The following is a 17747-nucleotide window of genomic DNA, read 5'->3' as shown; positions in this document are numbered from 1 at the left end:
AAGAGACACTTGTAACATGCAAATTTTTAAGGCAAAAGCATCTACCCCACAGACTGTGAAAGTCCCTGTAAAATTTTAAACACCATTTAGATATGCCACAAAAAGGGCACATCTTGGCAAGGACAGTTACATCCAATCAGTATTCCTAATATGATGACATACAAGGAAACGTGGCCTTGCATTCTTCCTGAGACATTTAAAACAAGTCAGTTACAGACGAATATGGAAAATGTTCGTTTTAGGGGTCACAAACATTTTAGAACTTCCTTATTCAGATCAGTCATTTGTTCCTGTGCCCTGCCTGGTTTATACTAAAAGCAAATCTTAACAGGACACCCCTTCTCTTGTATTTTTTTCCCTCCCTTCAGTACAAAACATACTTAGACCTGCATAGTAAACTTAAAAAAATGCTTTTAAAAGCATCAAAAAAACAAAGTAGTATGGTAAAAATAGTTTGGAGAACTAGATGCAAAATTATTTATAAATTAACACTATAAAGAAGCAGAATTTAGATTTTAGTCATTACATATCCTGACTCAAAAACTTGCAGTTTTCTAAAATATTTTTGCCCCCCCAAAAGAAAATCCTAAAAATGTTTCCCCAATTATGAATATATGGGGGGGAAAAAAGCCAAAGTTATCCAACTTTTCTTTTTAAAAGCTGCATCAACATATTTAATACCTACTTTATAGCATTTCTGGCATGAGTGGATGATGGACAATGAGTGTACGCACCCACATACCTTCACTGAAAAGCAGAGAGATGTAAATGTTTAGTTTGGCATCACACAAAGAAGCTGAAAGGCAGTCTTTTGATGTTACAGGAAAAAACCTGACTGAAGTACCAATATATGGTTTTTACCCAAGCAAAAACAATGTTAAGGATTCTCTACAAGAATGCTTATGCTACGTGAAAACAAATCAGCTACTTTTAACCAACAGGAAACATCTCCCAGCACCCCATTCACAGAATCAGGAAATGGTCAAAGGACATGTTTAGTCAACAAAGAACCTTCAAGGAACACAGACAATATTCATGTGACAACCATGGTAATGCAACCGGAATAAAACACAGCATGATGCAAAAATACAAAAACGCACTTTCATTTTTCACCAACTTGATTTATATAAGGCGCTGTTGTGAGACACACAAAGTATATGACAAAAGATTGTATCATATTTATCATTTATGGGTTAACTGGTTATGTGCAACCACAATATGTACTGAGAAAGACCAGGAAAAACATCAGATATATGAAAGGAAAAGCAGAAATCACAAGTTAACAAGATTTTGATTCATTAGAAGTTATATATAGACCTATGTACACTACACAGCAAAAACAAAACAAAAAAGCATAGCACAAAATCAGCAAATAAATAAAGCCAGAAAGAACAGACTTTCATAAAATCAAGGTCAATATTCATGAAACATGATTAATTTCTGGGGGAAACAACAGTTTCAGATTCTGCCTCCTACGAAGCCGCCACTTGAGTTAAAGGCTCCTGAAGGTACTCCACCAGAGCCTCTGCCTAAAAAAACAAGTCCAGGTAAACACTTCCGTCATGGGCTTTGGCTTTTTTAAATGAAAGACATTAAACAAGGTTTATGAGGTCATTATCTGTCAACAATTTGTACTATACCTTAGCTTTAAGCATTCCAAAGCCGACAGTCTCCTTGGCATACATGCACAGTAATAGGTTTGCCACACGGGTAATGGCCACTCGGCCTTCCTGCAATTACAGACAATTCATTTAAAGGCATTTATCCTTGGTGCAAACACACACTACTAAATTACATTTTATTGCACACAGTATTGCAACATCCCCCTCAAGCCTATAGATATTACTTTACAATAAGACATGCAAGAAAGAGCCAGGCTTGTGGGGTAAAAGGGACAAGGTCGGTCCTAACTATAATTTAAGAGGCTAGTATGCAATTATGCGGCTGAATGCGTTTAAAGCTACAGGCTAGATGTTTTTATTTCCAACGGGAAATACATGCAGATTTTGACTGAATTAACCTTTGATTAACTTTTGCCGTGTTAACCCGTCTCAAGGCTATAATGCTACTTTACATTCCCCAGTTGTGACAATCTGCACTCTTACCATACAGTCCATCAGAATAAACTTCAGTTTGTCTTCATTGAAGGCTTGATGACCATTTTTGTCGTAGGCTGCCCAGATGTTACTAGCAATAGCTGCAGTAACTCGTGCGTCCGTGTCCCCGTAACCAGAATATGCCAGGAGTGAACCTTCGTTATTCAGTAATCTGGTGAGGGGGTGGATATTCGATGAGCTAGCTACCTTTTATGAAAACACTATTGAACCAACTGCCCTTTAGCGAGTGTAAACGTTTGATTTATAACAAACAATAAAACAGGCACATAAACATCAAGCAAAAACATTTCTATCCATCACCTTAATGAAACGAGAACATGACAACCACACATCGACACTGGCAAGAAGCAAATTAAATTCAATTCAGCTGTTTGTCCAGCTAAAATAGCTTAGTTACCTACCTAACTAGCTAGCTAGTTAGCCAGCCAAAATATTAGCTATATCTGCAAACACTGCAATACTTACAATGTGCTTTGTACTCCACTTGTGTTTGCCTGACTGAGAACTTGAGTCAGCGCTTTTGGGCGTAACATGCTGCAAAAGGGTAAAACTTCAAACGCTCAAAATTGCTACAGATTTCAAGATACTAGATTAGCTAGGCTTGCTAGCTAACTAAACCAAACTTTCACGAACATCAGCTGACACCGACTTCCTTAAGCGTTTCCTATCAGAGCGAATGGAATTGTGGGGCAAGTAGTTTGGTGCTAAGTAAATCTATACCATTGGTGGCTACTGCGACAGTAATACAACGTTACATCTTCCACTTGATTATGCATACACAATCAGTTTCACTCTCGTTTCGCTTAATAGGGAAATTAACTATAAAGCAGATGCCTTACAACGTAAACTGAAACCAGTCTGATATGTACTAGCACAGTACAATGATCACAGGGATACTGCCTCTTCCAGCCATTGCATTAAAAACAACTTTGTGCCTACACTCACTTGCCACTTTATTAGGTAAAACATTTAAGTTTATGTGTAAAGTTTCCAGCTAAAGCCTTTATGTTGCCATGCAACATTTGTTAGTCAATGTCTACTGTTCATCATTGGTCAATTTGTGACCACAGAACCACTGCACAGGATATTATTTGCACAGCAGACCATTCTTAACACACCATAAACATGATTGCATAGCTGTGTTGAGCTGATAGTGCCACTGAAAAAGGGCTCGAGGATGGCAAACACGAAATGTGGCATGAGCACAGATGGACTATAGACTCTAACTGTACACCCACAAGATAAGTGTGCTCTAAAATGGGGGCTGGTGAGTGTATGAAAGTGAAAGTAAGGCAAAGAGACTTTCTTAGGCCTGGCTCATAGGTTGTCTTTGAAGTGCCAACTGAATTTAATTCAATTTAAATAAATGTATATGTATTAGAAATGAAAAGAAACTGAAAGTAAATTAAATCATAATTTAGATTGACTTAAACCAAACCATAGCTAAGCTGCTGATAGCTGGGGGGAGGGGTGACAACAGTCTTACACAGTATTTTTGAGAAAATGCAAACAAACAAGTCATAAAGAATATTGAGGCCATTATTAATGGTACATCATTCTAGATTACTACTAAATGTGGCCCAGGTCTGCACACCAAACAAGGAAACAGGGAACGCCTATTCACTGAAGACTGGCAGAGAGAACACACATTTATCTACACATTTCTCACCATACATCCCCCTCCCACACCTTTGTGTAGTTAAGTCCTCTGGTTTAAAATAAAACATACCAACTCAAGTACGAGTTCAGATTATTGCAATGTAATTAATCAAATGAGACGAAAGAGTGGATTATGAATGTGAATGTGCAGCAAAAAGCAAAGTTGAACACAATTTAATTCACATCAAAACTTGACTGTTAGTTTCATTAGATTGCTGTTGGTTAGCATTGGTGCACAGAAAAGCTAGCATCATCACTTTCATGCTGCTGCCAGATTAACTGTATTATGATGTATCCAATACACAATGCATGTCTTCTCCACGCACTAGAGTACTTCTATGACAAAGCATAAAGATATGGTCAAAACAAATGGTGCCTGCTTTCAGCATTGCTCTTAAGCTGAGAAATATTTTATTGATGCCTTGTTACAACCTTACCCCATAACCCACAAGCTTTTACCAGCAGTTCATTCACACTCCTAATAAAAAGCAAAAGACTAAGAGATGACCATTCTCTTGAATCACACTTCCAAATTCCATTCCTCTCTAAATAGCTGAAGAGTAAGCAATCATCTGCATGAGGCTGTTATAATTCTCAAACAGGGATTCCAACATCTTCCTCCATTAGATTTCAATTAACAATGTCAAATGAGAAGGATGTGCTTAAAGAACTGTGAATTGTGGAAGGGTGGTGAGGGAGTAAAAGGTGATCTCTACATGTCTGCAATAAATACTGATTTAGTCAGGCATGATTTATGAGACAGAGAGAAACAATTAAGTAAACTGACCATCCTCATGAAAGACAAGGGCTCATCTGTCCTAGGAAATCAATTTTAACTTTTTCTACTCCCAGAAACAATGAAGTAGTGTCTCAAGTGAGTATGTGTCAATTGTAAGGAATGATAACCTACACTTGGTTCACAGAAGCATTTTCCCAGTGTTAGGGGACGCAGTCATACATGAAAGGGTTAGCCTTGTGTCATTCCATTGTGATCTCATTTTTCTTTTTGTCCAGTCTAAGAATACGAATTTGAAAACCCCAATTTCCTATAATTCTCAGATCAACTGCGCAAAACAAAGAAGCAACTGGAATTCAGTCTATTGATGACAGGGGACTGGGGATGGGGGGGGCTTTGTCAGATATTATGCAATGGACCGTGTTCATGTCTCGTCTGTGATTCGCGTCCTGGACCCCAGGCGCGCGCGTGCGCTGGCGCCCCCACTAGGACACTCTTTAGGAGGGCTGCGAGCCAAGAAGTCTCTCGATGGCGGCGTTGATGTCGCCCCCTGTGGCGATGAGGGCCTGCAGGTTGGCCTCCCTGTTGATGAAGCCCATTGCGCTCAGCTGCTCCAGCTGCTGCTGGAAGCGTACCTCTGGAGTCTGGCTCTGTGAGGACAGAACAGTTTAGAAGCCTAAATACAGTAACATAAGAACACCTATCCACCTAGACTAGATTACCATGCCAAAACTGCTAAAATAAAATGTTATGCTACTTAGCATTAGTCTATTGACCTCTTGATTCACCGTTACCGATGTTAGCCACAAGAGTTCTTTAAAAAAAATGTATTGGTTATCTTTCTAAGCTCGCAATTCAAACCAGTGTCAGCTGTACCGATGCGCTGCCTCCGGCGAACATCTGTAACATCTGCTGCATGAGCTGCTGCTGAGCTGGATTGGTTCCAGCAGCAGGGGAGGAGCCTGGTCCAGAGGTGGGGGCAGGAGGGTTCTCAGGAGTCACATTAACTCCTGTGGGGATCCCGCCAGGAATCCCGGAAGCAATCAGACTACAGCAAAAGTGAAATAACATAGGTGGTCAGTTCTTCTGAATTGCACTTTTTGAAAACTGTCTTGAAATAATTCTTACTGCTGATAAATTGCATTGTTTATGCATATTAACAGGGGACCCAAAAACAATTGCTGCAAGAAGGGGTAAGGCATGTTATTTTTATGTCTCAACATGTTTTTTCTTCAAGAAGACTGACCAGCTGTTTTGCTTTTTTCACGAGAGACATTTAGACCAATTACAGAAAGCATGTAAACAACTAATGTTGTAATACCATTATGCCATTTGTATTTATTCAACAGATTCTTTAATTTTTTTCTCCTAGTTTTTTCCTGAAGATTATTCATTATATAAATGTTTACACACTATCTGTTCCTTGTTAGCAATCCCAAGAAAAAGCAAATATTGTGATAATGTTACATATCACATATTGAGAAAATAACTTGGGCATCATATTTCTGCCACATTGCCCATCCCTGTTTCAAGTATCTTGGACACAATTCAATCAAAACTACCTGAGAAGGAAGTTTTATTTATCTGTAATGAATCACTGAAAAGGAAATAGCTCCAATAAAGAGGATGTTCTATAGTAACTTCCACACTGCACAGAGTACTGCATTATTGGAAGGTGACCTGGTTTGTTGAGCCCAGTAGATACAGACCTGGGCATAAGCCCTGGAGCCTCAGTCTGGAGGGTCTGCAAACCCTGCTGGATCTGCATCAGAGCCTGCATGGCCCGTGGGTTTGTCATCACCGACAGGGCTTCAGGGTTCTGCATCTGAAATCAAGAGTTTCATTTACATTTATGGCATTTAGCTGACGCGTTTATCCAAAGCGACTTACAATTATGGCTGAGTACAACTTGAGCAATTGAGGGTTAAGGGCCTTGCTCAGGGGTCCAACAGTGGCAGTGAATCAGCAACCTTCCAATTACAAGTCAAGCACCTTAACCACTGAGCTACTACTGCCCTTTCAGTTGTATCCACATTTGAAACATTTGAAAAACAGATGTGTGGACTCATATGAACATGGGTAAAATGGCAAACTACTGAAGAAGAAAGGTGCATATTAAAATCCACAAAGTTTCAAAATATCACACCACCTTTGTTTTGCTTTTTGTGTAATAAAACCATGGAAGATATTTGTATTATTTCTACTAATCAGTCCCATTACATTCAACTTCATTTTTAATGCAGATATGACCACTTTTAATATGGTAAAAGATTAAACTTCAAGGAACTGGGCGAAGCAGGACCCACCTGTTGCAGAAATACAGGTAGCTGGTGTCTCATCTGCTCCTGCAGCTGGGGATTTCCAGCAAAAAGAGGGTTGTTCATCAAGACCTGGAGGAGGAGCACACAAGCCTACAGTTACTTTGGCCAGATACAGCATGAGCATTCTCAACTCTATATACATAAAATCATGACATGTCATAGGGCTTTTCTGAATTAACCACACTGGCCAAAACGCCCTCACATGACTACCAAATGACAAAATAGCAGCGGTCAATTAGGAAGCTTGTGTTTTTGCAGCTCTGGCTGCTGGGTGCTAATTGCCGTTAGCAACGCTAGCCTCTCCAGGCAACCCCCCCCTCCCCATGACGAAGAAGACATGCGAACCTGTGAGGCGACCTCTGGGTTCTGGGCCAGGGACTGCATCATACTGCGCATGTAGGGGGCAGAGAGCATGTTCTGCATCAGCTGGGGGTTCTCCGAGATCTGCTGCATCAGGCTCTGCATACCAGGGCTGTTGAATATACCTGCACAAGCCACAAGAGCAACATGGGAACATTTAAAAAGGGACATTTTGGCATAGAACAGCAGCCCAGAAAGCTAAGAATAAAACCATCATTCATTAGTGGCAATTCTGGCATTTTTAATGATTGTCTTATTTAATTTTTGAGAAAATCTATCAGTAAAGAAACAATTCATAAAAAAACATACCACCAGAATTAATGCAATGTTAACAGCAAACAGTGGTGCAGTTTCCTCATTCATAATCATAATAATAATAATAATTCCTCATTCCAGCATATTTCACTGTTTTCGTGACACATGGTGCTACCACATTTTGTCCTTATTCCATGACGTTAGAGATTCATAATACAATGCTCCACAAAAAAACCCCCAAGACACCTGAACCTGTTCGACAGCAAATGTTTCAGGAACAAAAAAACAAAAACACTATTCTCTAAATACTTGGTCACACATCAATAAAAATTCTGCACAGGGGCCCACTTAGCTGACACATTTATTTAAAATACACGTTTTTGGTTTGTTTGTAGTGGGAATGATGGCAAATTTTGCAACTGCAACAGCAGGAGTATGTGAAAAGGAACTTGACTTTCTTGAGCAAGAAATCATAATGCCTTAAACTTTTGCCATAAGAAAGGCACATTTGAGTGTTGCACAGGAAAAACTATAAACAGACAGAACAGATAACATTTTACTTCTCTCCATGGTTTAGAAGGAGACCATGCAGTTCCCATTTTGGTCAAAGTTACAAATACATTACAGTTTTTATGTAACTGGCAGTTCTGTGTACCCCTGGTTTCATGACTGGGGCTTGTCAGTCATCTGTCTCTTGTTATATCCCTTTAATATGCATGACTTCATTTACATGTTGATTTTGAATGGCTTTCACTTGGGGTCTGGTTAATTTAGTGCATTAAAAATTACCACTAATTTTTAAAATAAAAATTATAGTATATTGCAAATTTCGCATGGCATAGCAAGGTTACCACCTGGCCCATGTCTATAAATATAAAAAAGTTCATGATACACCAGCAGTCTGTGCATCTGAATTGATCAGACATGGTGGTAGTAGTGGTGGGGGTACCATTTCCCAAGCTGGAGGAGCTAATGCCCAGGGGGTTGGAGACGCTGGGCGTGGTAGAGCTCGTGCTGGAGGTGGTTGTGGTGCCAGTTGCAGCAGAGGTGGTGTCTGGGGGGCCCCATGGATTTGGCAGTGGCTCACGGTTTTCCGTCCGGGAAGGCTGTGCTCCTGGGCTGTCTGCATTAACCCCCAAGGCGGAGAAGGGATTGTTTCCAAACTGCACAAAACAACAAAAAAAAAATTATATATTACACATTATTTACGAACCAAATCCTGCAATTCTTTAAGAGACACAGCAAAGCAATTTCCCAAACCAGTTCCGGTCTTCCCTGTGCACCCCCCACCATGTAGAGGGGAGGGGGGGAAGAAAAAGAAAAGGAAAAAAAAAAGTCTTCTAGACCTGCTCGCGTGCAGCACTAAACATGGGCTCCTGGATATCCGTGTACATCCTCCGTAGAGCATTGTACCCCCCAGGGATGCTCTCCAAGTTGCTAAGAGCCCGGTCCTGGTTACGCATCATCTCTTGCATCATGGCTGGATTCCTTGCCAACTCCATTGTCTAAATAAAGGCAAAATTAATCTCTTCATCTTGTATGAACTGTATATTTCCAGTGAAAGTGCAAAAATGTTCTTTACTCAACAGGTTTGGGAATTCTGCTTCAAGTATTACACACACATACAAAAAGAGGCCTGTGGATTATTTTTTCCAATACCCCCCCGCCCCCATGTTCTAGTTTGCAGTCTGATCTCAATTTCAAAATGATTCTGTTACAAATACAACAAATTAAACACACAAAGCTATATTTCATACTGAACTTGGGGATAAACGTATTGTAAGAATTTTTTTAAAAGTCAGATTTCAGAAGGAAACAGCAACACCATCAGAGGTTGCATAACACTCCCGAAATACTAAAGTATACCTTTATGTGAAATCTGTTATCTACTGCTATATTAAAGGAACAATGTTTCTGTTGCCAGTACTAGTTTCTAAGCATGCGCACACAAGTAAAAAGGAATTGGGTTAACAGATTGCATTTGCCATTAGAAACCGTTTGTCAGTCAGTAGTGATAAGAGGTGACTGCAGTGTGGATTATACTCCTGTTCAACTGCTTGCTTAATAATGTTACTTTGTGGCAAAAACAAGAAACATTTAGCTTTGTTCGACCACTCAGGCCAAAACAGGTAAAACAATATTAACAAGATATCACATTACTTAGAGTAAATGCCAAGCAAGAAGCATTACATTTTATGCATTTTCTACTGAATGTTTGATCAGTTAACAAATGCAAGGGATACACAGAATAATCCTAAAATCTGTAAGCCACAAGCTCAGAATCCTACAGCAAAGGGAAATTGACAACAGGCATAATCTGCCACAGTGATTAAAAAACAAATAATTCTCCCAAAATAGGCTTGCATTAACAGTAAGACAGCCTTTCCCCCTCCTCCACCTGTCTCATCAGCTCTGGGTTGTTGAGCATGTGTGAAATCTCAGGGTTGCGCTCCATGAGCTGTTGCATCTGCGGATTGGCCATGATCATCTGCCTCATCAGGTCTGGGTTGGACATCATGTTCTGGACCAGAGGGTTCTCCATGATCTGCGAGAGCATCTCCGGGTTTGACATCAGCTGTCGCTGCATTTGCTGCTGCAACTCCATGAAGTTGGCAGAGCCCATGCCCAAGTTAGCCAGGCTGGACAGGTCACCGAATCCAGCTGAGCACACCAGGATGCAAGCACAAGAAGCAAGGAAGTGGAGTTGGAGAAAGAGTTGAGCAGAAAAAGGTCCATTAGCTTTGTCTACTCAAACTCTCTTTATAATTTACTACACATTCAAGAGTCATAAAAAATGGTACATAAAATGGTGCAAAATAATACAAGTCTACTTTGTCAATTTTAAAGAAGAGTTTGCCATTTAATGCACTCACTTCTAGTTTCTGTTAAACATCGTTGTACGATAAAACAATGTCTCAATTACATGTTTAATATCTACTAAATTTTCCAAATATCACTTTTTTAAAAACTTCAAAGCATTCCAACAAATGCAAGTAATAAGACATAACCTTCAGGAAATGTCATTAAAAATTCCCCCCTCAAATTTTGCAGGCATCACAATTGAGATTCCTTTCATTTTCACTTTGCATTAACGTAGCCATTTTAAAATGCCTTCCTTCACTCTCCTCTAGGGGACAGGACAGCCCTGTGAGACTTTAGAGAAGCACTGTGCACAAGCACCAAGCAGTTCTTAGGTTTAAACCCTTGCAAGCTTGTGAAAAGTGGCATCAACTGGCACTCACTAAATAAGCTGGCTGGCTGTGAGGTGGCTGGCGATGGCCCACTGCCCTGCGATGTGCCCAGGTTGACAGCAGGGCCAGGGCTGGCAGTATTCGCAGTGCCACTGTTCACCTGTGATGTACCAGAGGTGGATGAACCAGCTGAGGAGCTTGCACCTGTGGCCCTGGAGTGAGGAATAAATAAATAAATAAATAAATAAATAAAAAGTAATGTGAGTCAATGCACAAAGTATGCATTGCTAAAAGAAACATTGCTTCCTCCCCCCAATCACATGACCTGGTGCACAGTAGAGCACCAAAAAAAAAAAAAAAAGGTTCCACCATATGGTGTGGTTCTAGAGATAGGAATGCTTGTATGTCTTACTTTTGTGCTGTTTTGATGACAAGGTGAACAGTGAGTCCATCCTTTATACCATGCTGACTGAGTGTGTCTCCATCTTTCAGGATTTTACCAGCAAAGATCAAGACTAACTGGTCCTGCTTTGCCTTAAACCTTTTGGAGATTTCTTCTTTAAACTATAAATAAGAAAAATAGCGATGATAACGCACAGAATTTACAAATTTCACAAAGGCATTTACAAAAATAAAAAAAGGTTTTAGAATTTTTTAAATAATTTTCTTATTTTGAGAGCTCTGGGGTTAAACAATGAGATGGCCTAAAAACCTACTAGTCTAAGACCAAAACTAGGGTACCGTGTAATAATATTCAGTCAGTTTCCAAGAACATATTAATGAAACATTTATTTATGCTGAAAACATTTATATACGCAGAGATAGACAAAAGCAACATTTCCATACTGTCAATACGCCATCAAATCTTAATATAAGCTTAAGATTGTAATTAAAGTGATAGGCTCAATACGAAATTTATATTGAAGTATCGATATCGCCAACGTTAACTAAAATATAGCGTAGCTATAAACACATGCAAGAAAAACCACATTGGAAGAAACACACTGGCTACTCCTCAAGTAAAAACTAAAAAAGTGTAGTTCAACTGATTTTACCCTTGTATCTAGCTAGTTAGGCTACATCACTACACGTGAAAGCGAAAACGACCAAGATAAACAATCAAACTAGAAGCTTCTCTAAACCAGCCTCTCAGCTAATCTTAGCTAGCAAGGTTGCTAGCTAGAGTACGCAATCAGCAACCGCCTTAAATCAGACAAATAACGCTACACAAAACGATCTAACAGACATTCTCGTTACACATCGCAAAAGAAAAGCCGCCTCCAAAAACAACAACGGTAACAAACCGCAATATCGCAAAACCGAGCCAACCAGCCGATTTTAATAGGAACGAAGAAACCTCCCGTCAGCTGCCGCCATAGCGACGCTGAGATACGGGCAGCAAGCTAAACTCTCAGCGTCATGCCCAGGTCGTTTTATTTTGAACACGACTGCTGCACTAATACCAAATAACATACTGCCGTACATGTAGATATCAAGTCATACTGCGTTAACTGGCAGTAACATATATTCACAAGCGAGTTACGAAGCCATTACTTCCAAAAAGACTATCCCCAATTTATTGTCGTCGTAAGCTAACCTCAGCTAGCTCGCCGCTTCGCTTCGCCATTCACGTCGGCCGACTTGACTGACAAAAACAACACTGACTTATTGGTCAACCCAAGATACCTGTGAGACAGAGGCATCCTCGGAGATTGCTATTTCTTCCTTATCTTTCGGTGTTTTTACAGTGACCATGATTATGGTCCCGCTGGTGGCAGCGTTTTCTTCGGCGCTCCTTTCCACGGCAGGATCTGTGCCGCTGTTCTCCGCCATTTTTACTCCTCTTTTGCTTCATTACATCATCGAACTAACAGGAATCGAAAAAGAGTTTGACACTTTTGCGTTTACAAGCGAAATTATTACAGCGCCCTCATACGGCATGCCACGGCATGTTTTTTTTGTGTTTTTATTTTTTATTAAAGCGGTTATTTTGTGAAATTATCAGTCTATGCTGGCTATAAAAGAGCATAATACAAAAGTATGAAAGGCCAAACCTCATTTAATATATTTTAATACATACGATCCTTGGTAGTGATGGTAACAAATATAAAAGAACGAAATTTCAGGTGGTAAAAAAATCACAACAATCAGAAAAAACTAGAAAGTTACTTAATACATTTGGAGAGAGATCATAGGTTAACAATTTCAAAATACCTTGTAATATTCATACCATGGCTTATTCCACATTCATTACACTGTCTTTATCATTTGCGAAGAACATGCCGTATTTTTAATAGCCCATTAAAAACACACCTAAATAGCAAATACTGACCATATGATGGAATGCTGATTATAGATGTGCAATGACATATCTAAAGTCTGTACACCAACCAGAAGGAGGGTGAAGACACGAAAAATGCATGAATACATATAAGCAATGGCCCCCAAGGATGAGCAGATGGGTCAGATGAGTGACTATGGAACCAAAAGAGGTGCGATGGCAAGATATGCCCCTTGATGGAATGTACCACCGACAGGTAGCAGAGGTGGCTGACATAACACAATCCTACAAATGGCTGGAAAAGGTATGATTGAAGCACAGCACAAGATCAAGCACTAAGATCAAGATCAAGCACTAGGTCAGTTGAAGGAGGGGCGTATCACACCAGAGAAGACCCAAGCTGCAGAGTGTGCAGAGGAGCCTCTGAAACCATCCAGCACCTAGTAGCAACAGGCAAGATGCTGGCAGCGAAATCATACACTGAGAGACACAACCAAGTGGCAGAGATCATATACAGCAACAAATACAAGGCATATATGCAAATAGAGGAACTGCAGAGAGTGATGAACAACAAGGCAAAGGTCATGGAGGACCTTCAGATCCACAAGTAGTAGCAAACCAACCAGACATCGTGACCGTGGACAAGACACAGAAAACAGCAGTGACAAAAGATATGGCACCACCCAAGTGGTGGAAACATCCAAAGGAAAGAATACGAGAAATTGAAAAAATACAGCAACAGAAATAAGAACTAAAGAGAACGTGGAAGGTCGACACTAAGGTTGTGCCAGTGGTGACATGTGGGACTGTAACCCATAAGGTGTAAAAGTGTCTCCTACAGATCATAGGAGTGACAACATCAATTTCAGGTGATTTTTACACACTGACCACTTTAGTGGAAACACTATATTAACTCTTGGCTTTGTTCAAGGAGATTAGCAGTTTCTGAAATATCTGTTTCTGTCACCAACAGCCATTCCATGATCAAAGATTCAATTTTTGCTTGCTTGTTTTTTAAAACAAGGTAGACATCTGTTGGACATCATTTGAAGGTATTTATCCAAAAACAAAATATATTGAAGATGCACATTACAACTGGACAGATAAAATTACGTAGGCAAGGCCATCTTATGTGCGTTCATGTTCTGTGTCCCATGTGTCTCTGTCTACCCTTTCTCAGCCTTTATTCAGGAATTTATGCTGAGTTAAAGCTCTTGTCCGTAATTTCTGTAAAGCGCTACATGAAAACAGAAACAATTTATTTGTCAGATTGTGTAGGCAAACAAGTATAGACAGTGTCTAAAGCTTGTAGCTCATGTCTGCTTGATTTGATCCACTGATCCACTGATTTTATCCATTTGCTCAAATGCTGCCACATGATTGGTTGCATGAATAATTAAGTGAAAGCACAGGTGCACATGGTCCCCAATAAAGTGTCCCATGAGTTTATGTAGTATCTTTAGGCAAAGTGACATAGAACTGAAATAAAACTACAGATAAAAACATTAATTGATAATAAGAGTGAGTTCAATGCTTCTCCAGCACAGCTCGCTGTACTCTTCAGCTAAATACTATGCATTTTAAATGTATCTGTTCTTTATAGTCTGAAACTGGAAACTCCATTTAGGGTTATCTCTCTAACCTGAAATATGTCCAATAACCTTCCGCTACTGATAAAACACCAATGATAAATTTTATCAGCACACAGAGGGCTAGAAAAGTGATTCAGGCATTCTTATCACACTTAGGTCTGTTGCAGCATTACACTTTACTGTGCAAACTTTGCCTGAATTTCTACAGCAAACAACCCAAACCACTGGAAAGGCTAACATGATGAAAGTGCAGACACAGGGTAATGACTGACTCCAGTTCTACAAGATTTTGATCATTTGTTTGCATACACAGGAAGATAAGCTCACAATTCTTTTGTAATTCTTTGTGCATTTTAACCATTGGCCCTATACTTGTAGCCTTACAAATGAACTTGAGATCTGTCTTAAACAGCAGCCCATAGTTGCATTTGCAATTATATTTAGCAAATATTTAGCGACTTATAAAATTAATTAGTTGTCCACTCAGACAAATCCATAGAGTCCAAAAATACACTTAATGATTATATTACACATTAGACCTCAAATTTTCCCTGCACCAGTTCCTGTGAGGACAAAAAAAAATTGCATCGAAATTATGTTTTACACAGTATATGTTACAAAGTGCCATTGGCCACTGTAACGTTGCTGCTGGCCCGAGTGCCGATGGGCGTGGAGCAGGACGCACAGACTTCCTCGATAGTGAAATACATTTATTAACACAGAACTATCACGGTGCCAATCACACATAACATTAACTATACATGGACATGACTATACATTTAACTGGACACAGGCTACCGTGCCACACAAACGTTTAACATACATCAGCAAACATCTACATAAACAATGACCAACAAGGGAGCACACAGTGACAATATAATATAATTATATTATATTATGTCACTTTATATTGATGTATTTATACACCAATATAAATACAGACAAAACACTTAACACTAAATCACTTGTAGGTGTGCGCTATCCCAAGGGGGCGTGGTTACAAATTAGACAACCGTGAATCCCCCTGTACGTAGCCGTACCACGTGACTCGTGGGGGGCGGAGCAGTCCGTGACAGCCACGCCAAAACCAACAGTTTCGTTCAGTTGCCAGGCTGGGTCTGTTTGCACACACACTACTTTTGCAGAGTACATACGTGACAGCATTTTTGTCGAAATCTATTGAGGTATCCAACCGCAAGCCTGGCATCAGTCTCACTGTCTGCTGCAGACCCAGTAACCACCCAGAGTGAGTACTTTATTTTACTTTTTTATATGGCTTTCAGATTGTACTGACATTTGGTCAGATTTAAGTTTTGGACAGAAATGAAGTTATAGTGATGGAGTGTTTTGTTTTTTTTGATAATTTTATGAAATCATAAGGTAAATTTGAAATTTGTCTCAACTCTTGAACTCAAAATGAATGGGCTTATTTACAAAGCATAAAACATTTAAAGTATTTATGTATAGATAAAACATAATAAAAAGGGAATATGTGAATATATATTATTTTTTATCATTCACATTGTGTGTTTACAAGGCATGGGTGTGCAGAACTGAACCTTTGATGCTGAGAACACAATCTGTACATTTCTGTTACTGACTTATTTTTTTCTGTTTCATATTGTAGGCAATAATGAAGAAAAGTGTTATGCAATTGTATGTTTTATTACTTATTCTGTGAGTATTGAAAAGGATGTAGGATATGTCCTGTTAACTGCTGGAATAATTTTAGGTTTTCTTTCTTTAAGCTTTCTTTCTCACTTGCATGATGTCTTAAAATCGCTTTGCTTTAGGGGAAATAATTGTTTGTGTTTTATGTTGAAACTCACATTTGACTGAGTTATTTGTGACTGTGTGATGACGCAGCAGTTTACATTCATGATAAGGTATCGTAAGACAAGTACAGGCTGGTCCTATAATTGCACAAACCTGCATCATATAATCAAATGTACAACTCGCCTGTCAATGCTCCAGGCAACTTCATGGAGAGACTGATGGTCAAGATCTGAGTCAGGCGTTCAACGACAGGGAGAAGCTCCAGCTCCCCAGTGGCTACAGGGCTGACTGGATGAAGAGCCTGGACAGTAACCTGCTCCTTTCCCAGATCACCCTCCCTGGGACACATGACACCATGGCTCTCTACGGGGGCCCAGCTGCAGAGTGCCAGGCATGGAGCCTGGAAGACCAGCTGAGGGCTGGGATACGCTACCTGGACCTCCGTGTATTCGAGTTTGAAAACACACTGCACCTCATGCATGGTGTCATTTATGAGCACTCGGCTTTCACCACAGTTGTTGAAACACTCAAGAAGTTTTTATCTGAGTTTCCGAGTGAGACTGTTCTTGTCCGAGTGAAGCCAGATATGTTTGATAAGAGTAAAGTTCAGGGGATGGTTCAAAAGATCATAGAGAATGATAACAATGTGTGGGTAGAATCTACCATACCACACATAGGTGAAGTAAGAGGCAAGTTTGTCTTTGTGCAGAAAGATGACTTCAAGCTTGGTATTCCTCTGCTGGAAACTGACACCAAGGATGACTATAAGGTTGTTCATATTGCGAAAAAAGAGGAAGAAACAGGTCAGCATCTCAGCCAAGCTGCAAAAGAGTGTGGGGGTAATTCTGTAGTGTTGACCTACTCCAGCGGCACAGGTATTGGCACGTTCAAGGGCATGTTTTTAACCCCTAAAAAGGTAGCAGAAAAAATCGACCCTTGGTTGTACGAACATCTACAAATGATGCTTTCTAACAAATCTCCATGCTGTTTGGGCATTATAGCTATGGACTTCCCAGGATTTGACCTCATCCAGACAATCATAAAGTTTAATAATGTATAGACAGTTTGGTTAGGTCTGCACTGTTTTGCTTGGAATGTTCATCAGCTGCATACTTTTTGATCTAGATTTTTTTTTCAAATGGATACAATTATGCTTTTGAATAACAAAAGTCTATGCATTACATACATTTGAAAGCTGAGTATGTTCAACCCCTTTTCTGAGTATGTCTGTTGCCCTGGGGCCTGAGGCTTACCGGAGCGTGGAATTCTTCTCACCCGGGCGCTACAGTTAATTATTTCAGATGGAAACCAATGCAAATGCAGTTGCAATGTAATAAACTGTTTTTCTCTCTTGAATAAAATTTCTCTACTATACCGCTATATTGCTATTGCGGCAACGGCTCGCTTGTGTGCGGGCGTGTGCGTCTTTCTCTCCCTCCGACGTCACGAACAGGAACAG

General features: G+C 39.9%; 3 protein-coding genes across 5 annotated transcripts; 1 reads left to right on the top strand and 2 right to left on the bottom strand.

Annotated features, from left to right (window-relative positions):
• Positions 1–1100: 1100 nt before the first annotated feature.
• Positions 1101–3294, bottom strand: lamtor2 (late endosomal/lysosomal adaptor, MAPK and MTOR activator 2). Its single transcript, XM_027014293.3, has 4 exons — positions 2583–3294; positions 2106–2268; positions 1641–1730; positions 1101–1529 (listed from the first exon to the last, which is right to left on the bottom strand). The coding sequence occupies exons 1-4, from the start codon at positions 2648–2650 to the stop codon at positions 1473–1475; spliced, it is 378 nt and encodes a 125-aa protein (XP_026870094.1). The 5' UTR covers positions 2651–3294; the 3' UTR covers positions 1101–1472.
• A 147-nt stretch (positions 3295–3441) lies between these two features.
• Positions 3442–12502, bottom strand: ubqln4 (ubiquilin 4). Of its 2 annotated transcripts, XM_027014291.3 has the most exons (11): positions 12326–12502; positions 11052–11203; positions 10691–10851; positions 9847–10109; positions 8795–8953; positions 8398–8611; positions 7179–7318; positions 6819–6902; positions 6222–6337; positions 5389–5560; positions 4150–5162 (listed from the first exon to the last, which is right to left on the bottom strand). In XM_027014291.3, exons 1-11 carry the CDS (start codon positions 12470–12472, stop codon positions 5010–5012), a joined length of 1761 nt encoding a protein of 586 aa, XP_026870092.2. In that variant the 5' UTR covers positions 12473–12502; the 3' UTR covers positions 4150–5009. The 2 variants fall into 2 exon arrangements, with proteins under 2 accessions (XP_026870093.2, XP_026870092.2); XM_027014292.3 differs by lacking the exon at positions 8795–8953 and having other exon boundaries at positions 3442–5162.
• A 3120-nt stretch (positions 12503–15622) lies between these two features.
• Positions 15623–17668, top strand: LOC113580028 (1-phosphatidylinositol phosphodiesterase-like). Of its 2 annotated transcripts, none has more exons than XM_081719273.1 (3): positions 15623–15758; positions 16140–16168; positions 16487–17668. In XM_081719273.1, the coding sequence occupies exons 2-3, from the start codon at positions 16146–16148 to the stop codon at positions 17346–17348; spliced, it is 885 nt and encodes a 294-aa protein (XP_081575399.1). In that variant the 5' UTR covers positions 15623–15758; positions 16140–16145; the 3' UTR covers positions 17349–17668. The 2 variants fall into 2 exon arrangements, with proteins under 2 accessions (XP_081575399.1, XP_026870121.2); XM_027014320.3 differs by having other exon boundaries at positions 16140–16189.
• The last annotated feature ends 79 nt before the right edge of the window (positions 17669–17747 follow it).

This window comes from Electrophorus electricus, chromosome 1, assembly GCF_041902795.1.
Source record: "Electrophorus electricus isolate QZ-2024a chromosome 1, ASM4190279v1, whole genome shotgun sequence".
NCBI lineage: Eukaryota > Metazoa > Chordata > Actinopteri > Gymnotiformes > Gymnotidae > Electrophorus > Electrophorus electricus.
This window is presented reverse-complemented; position numbering and strand designations above follow the sequence as displayed.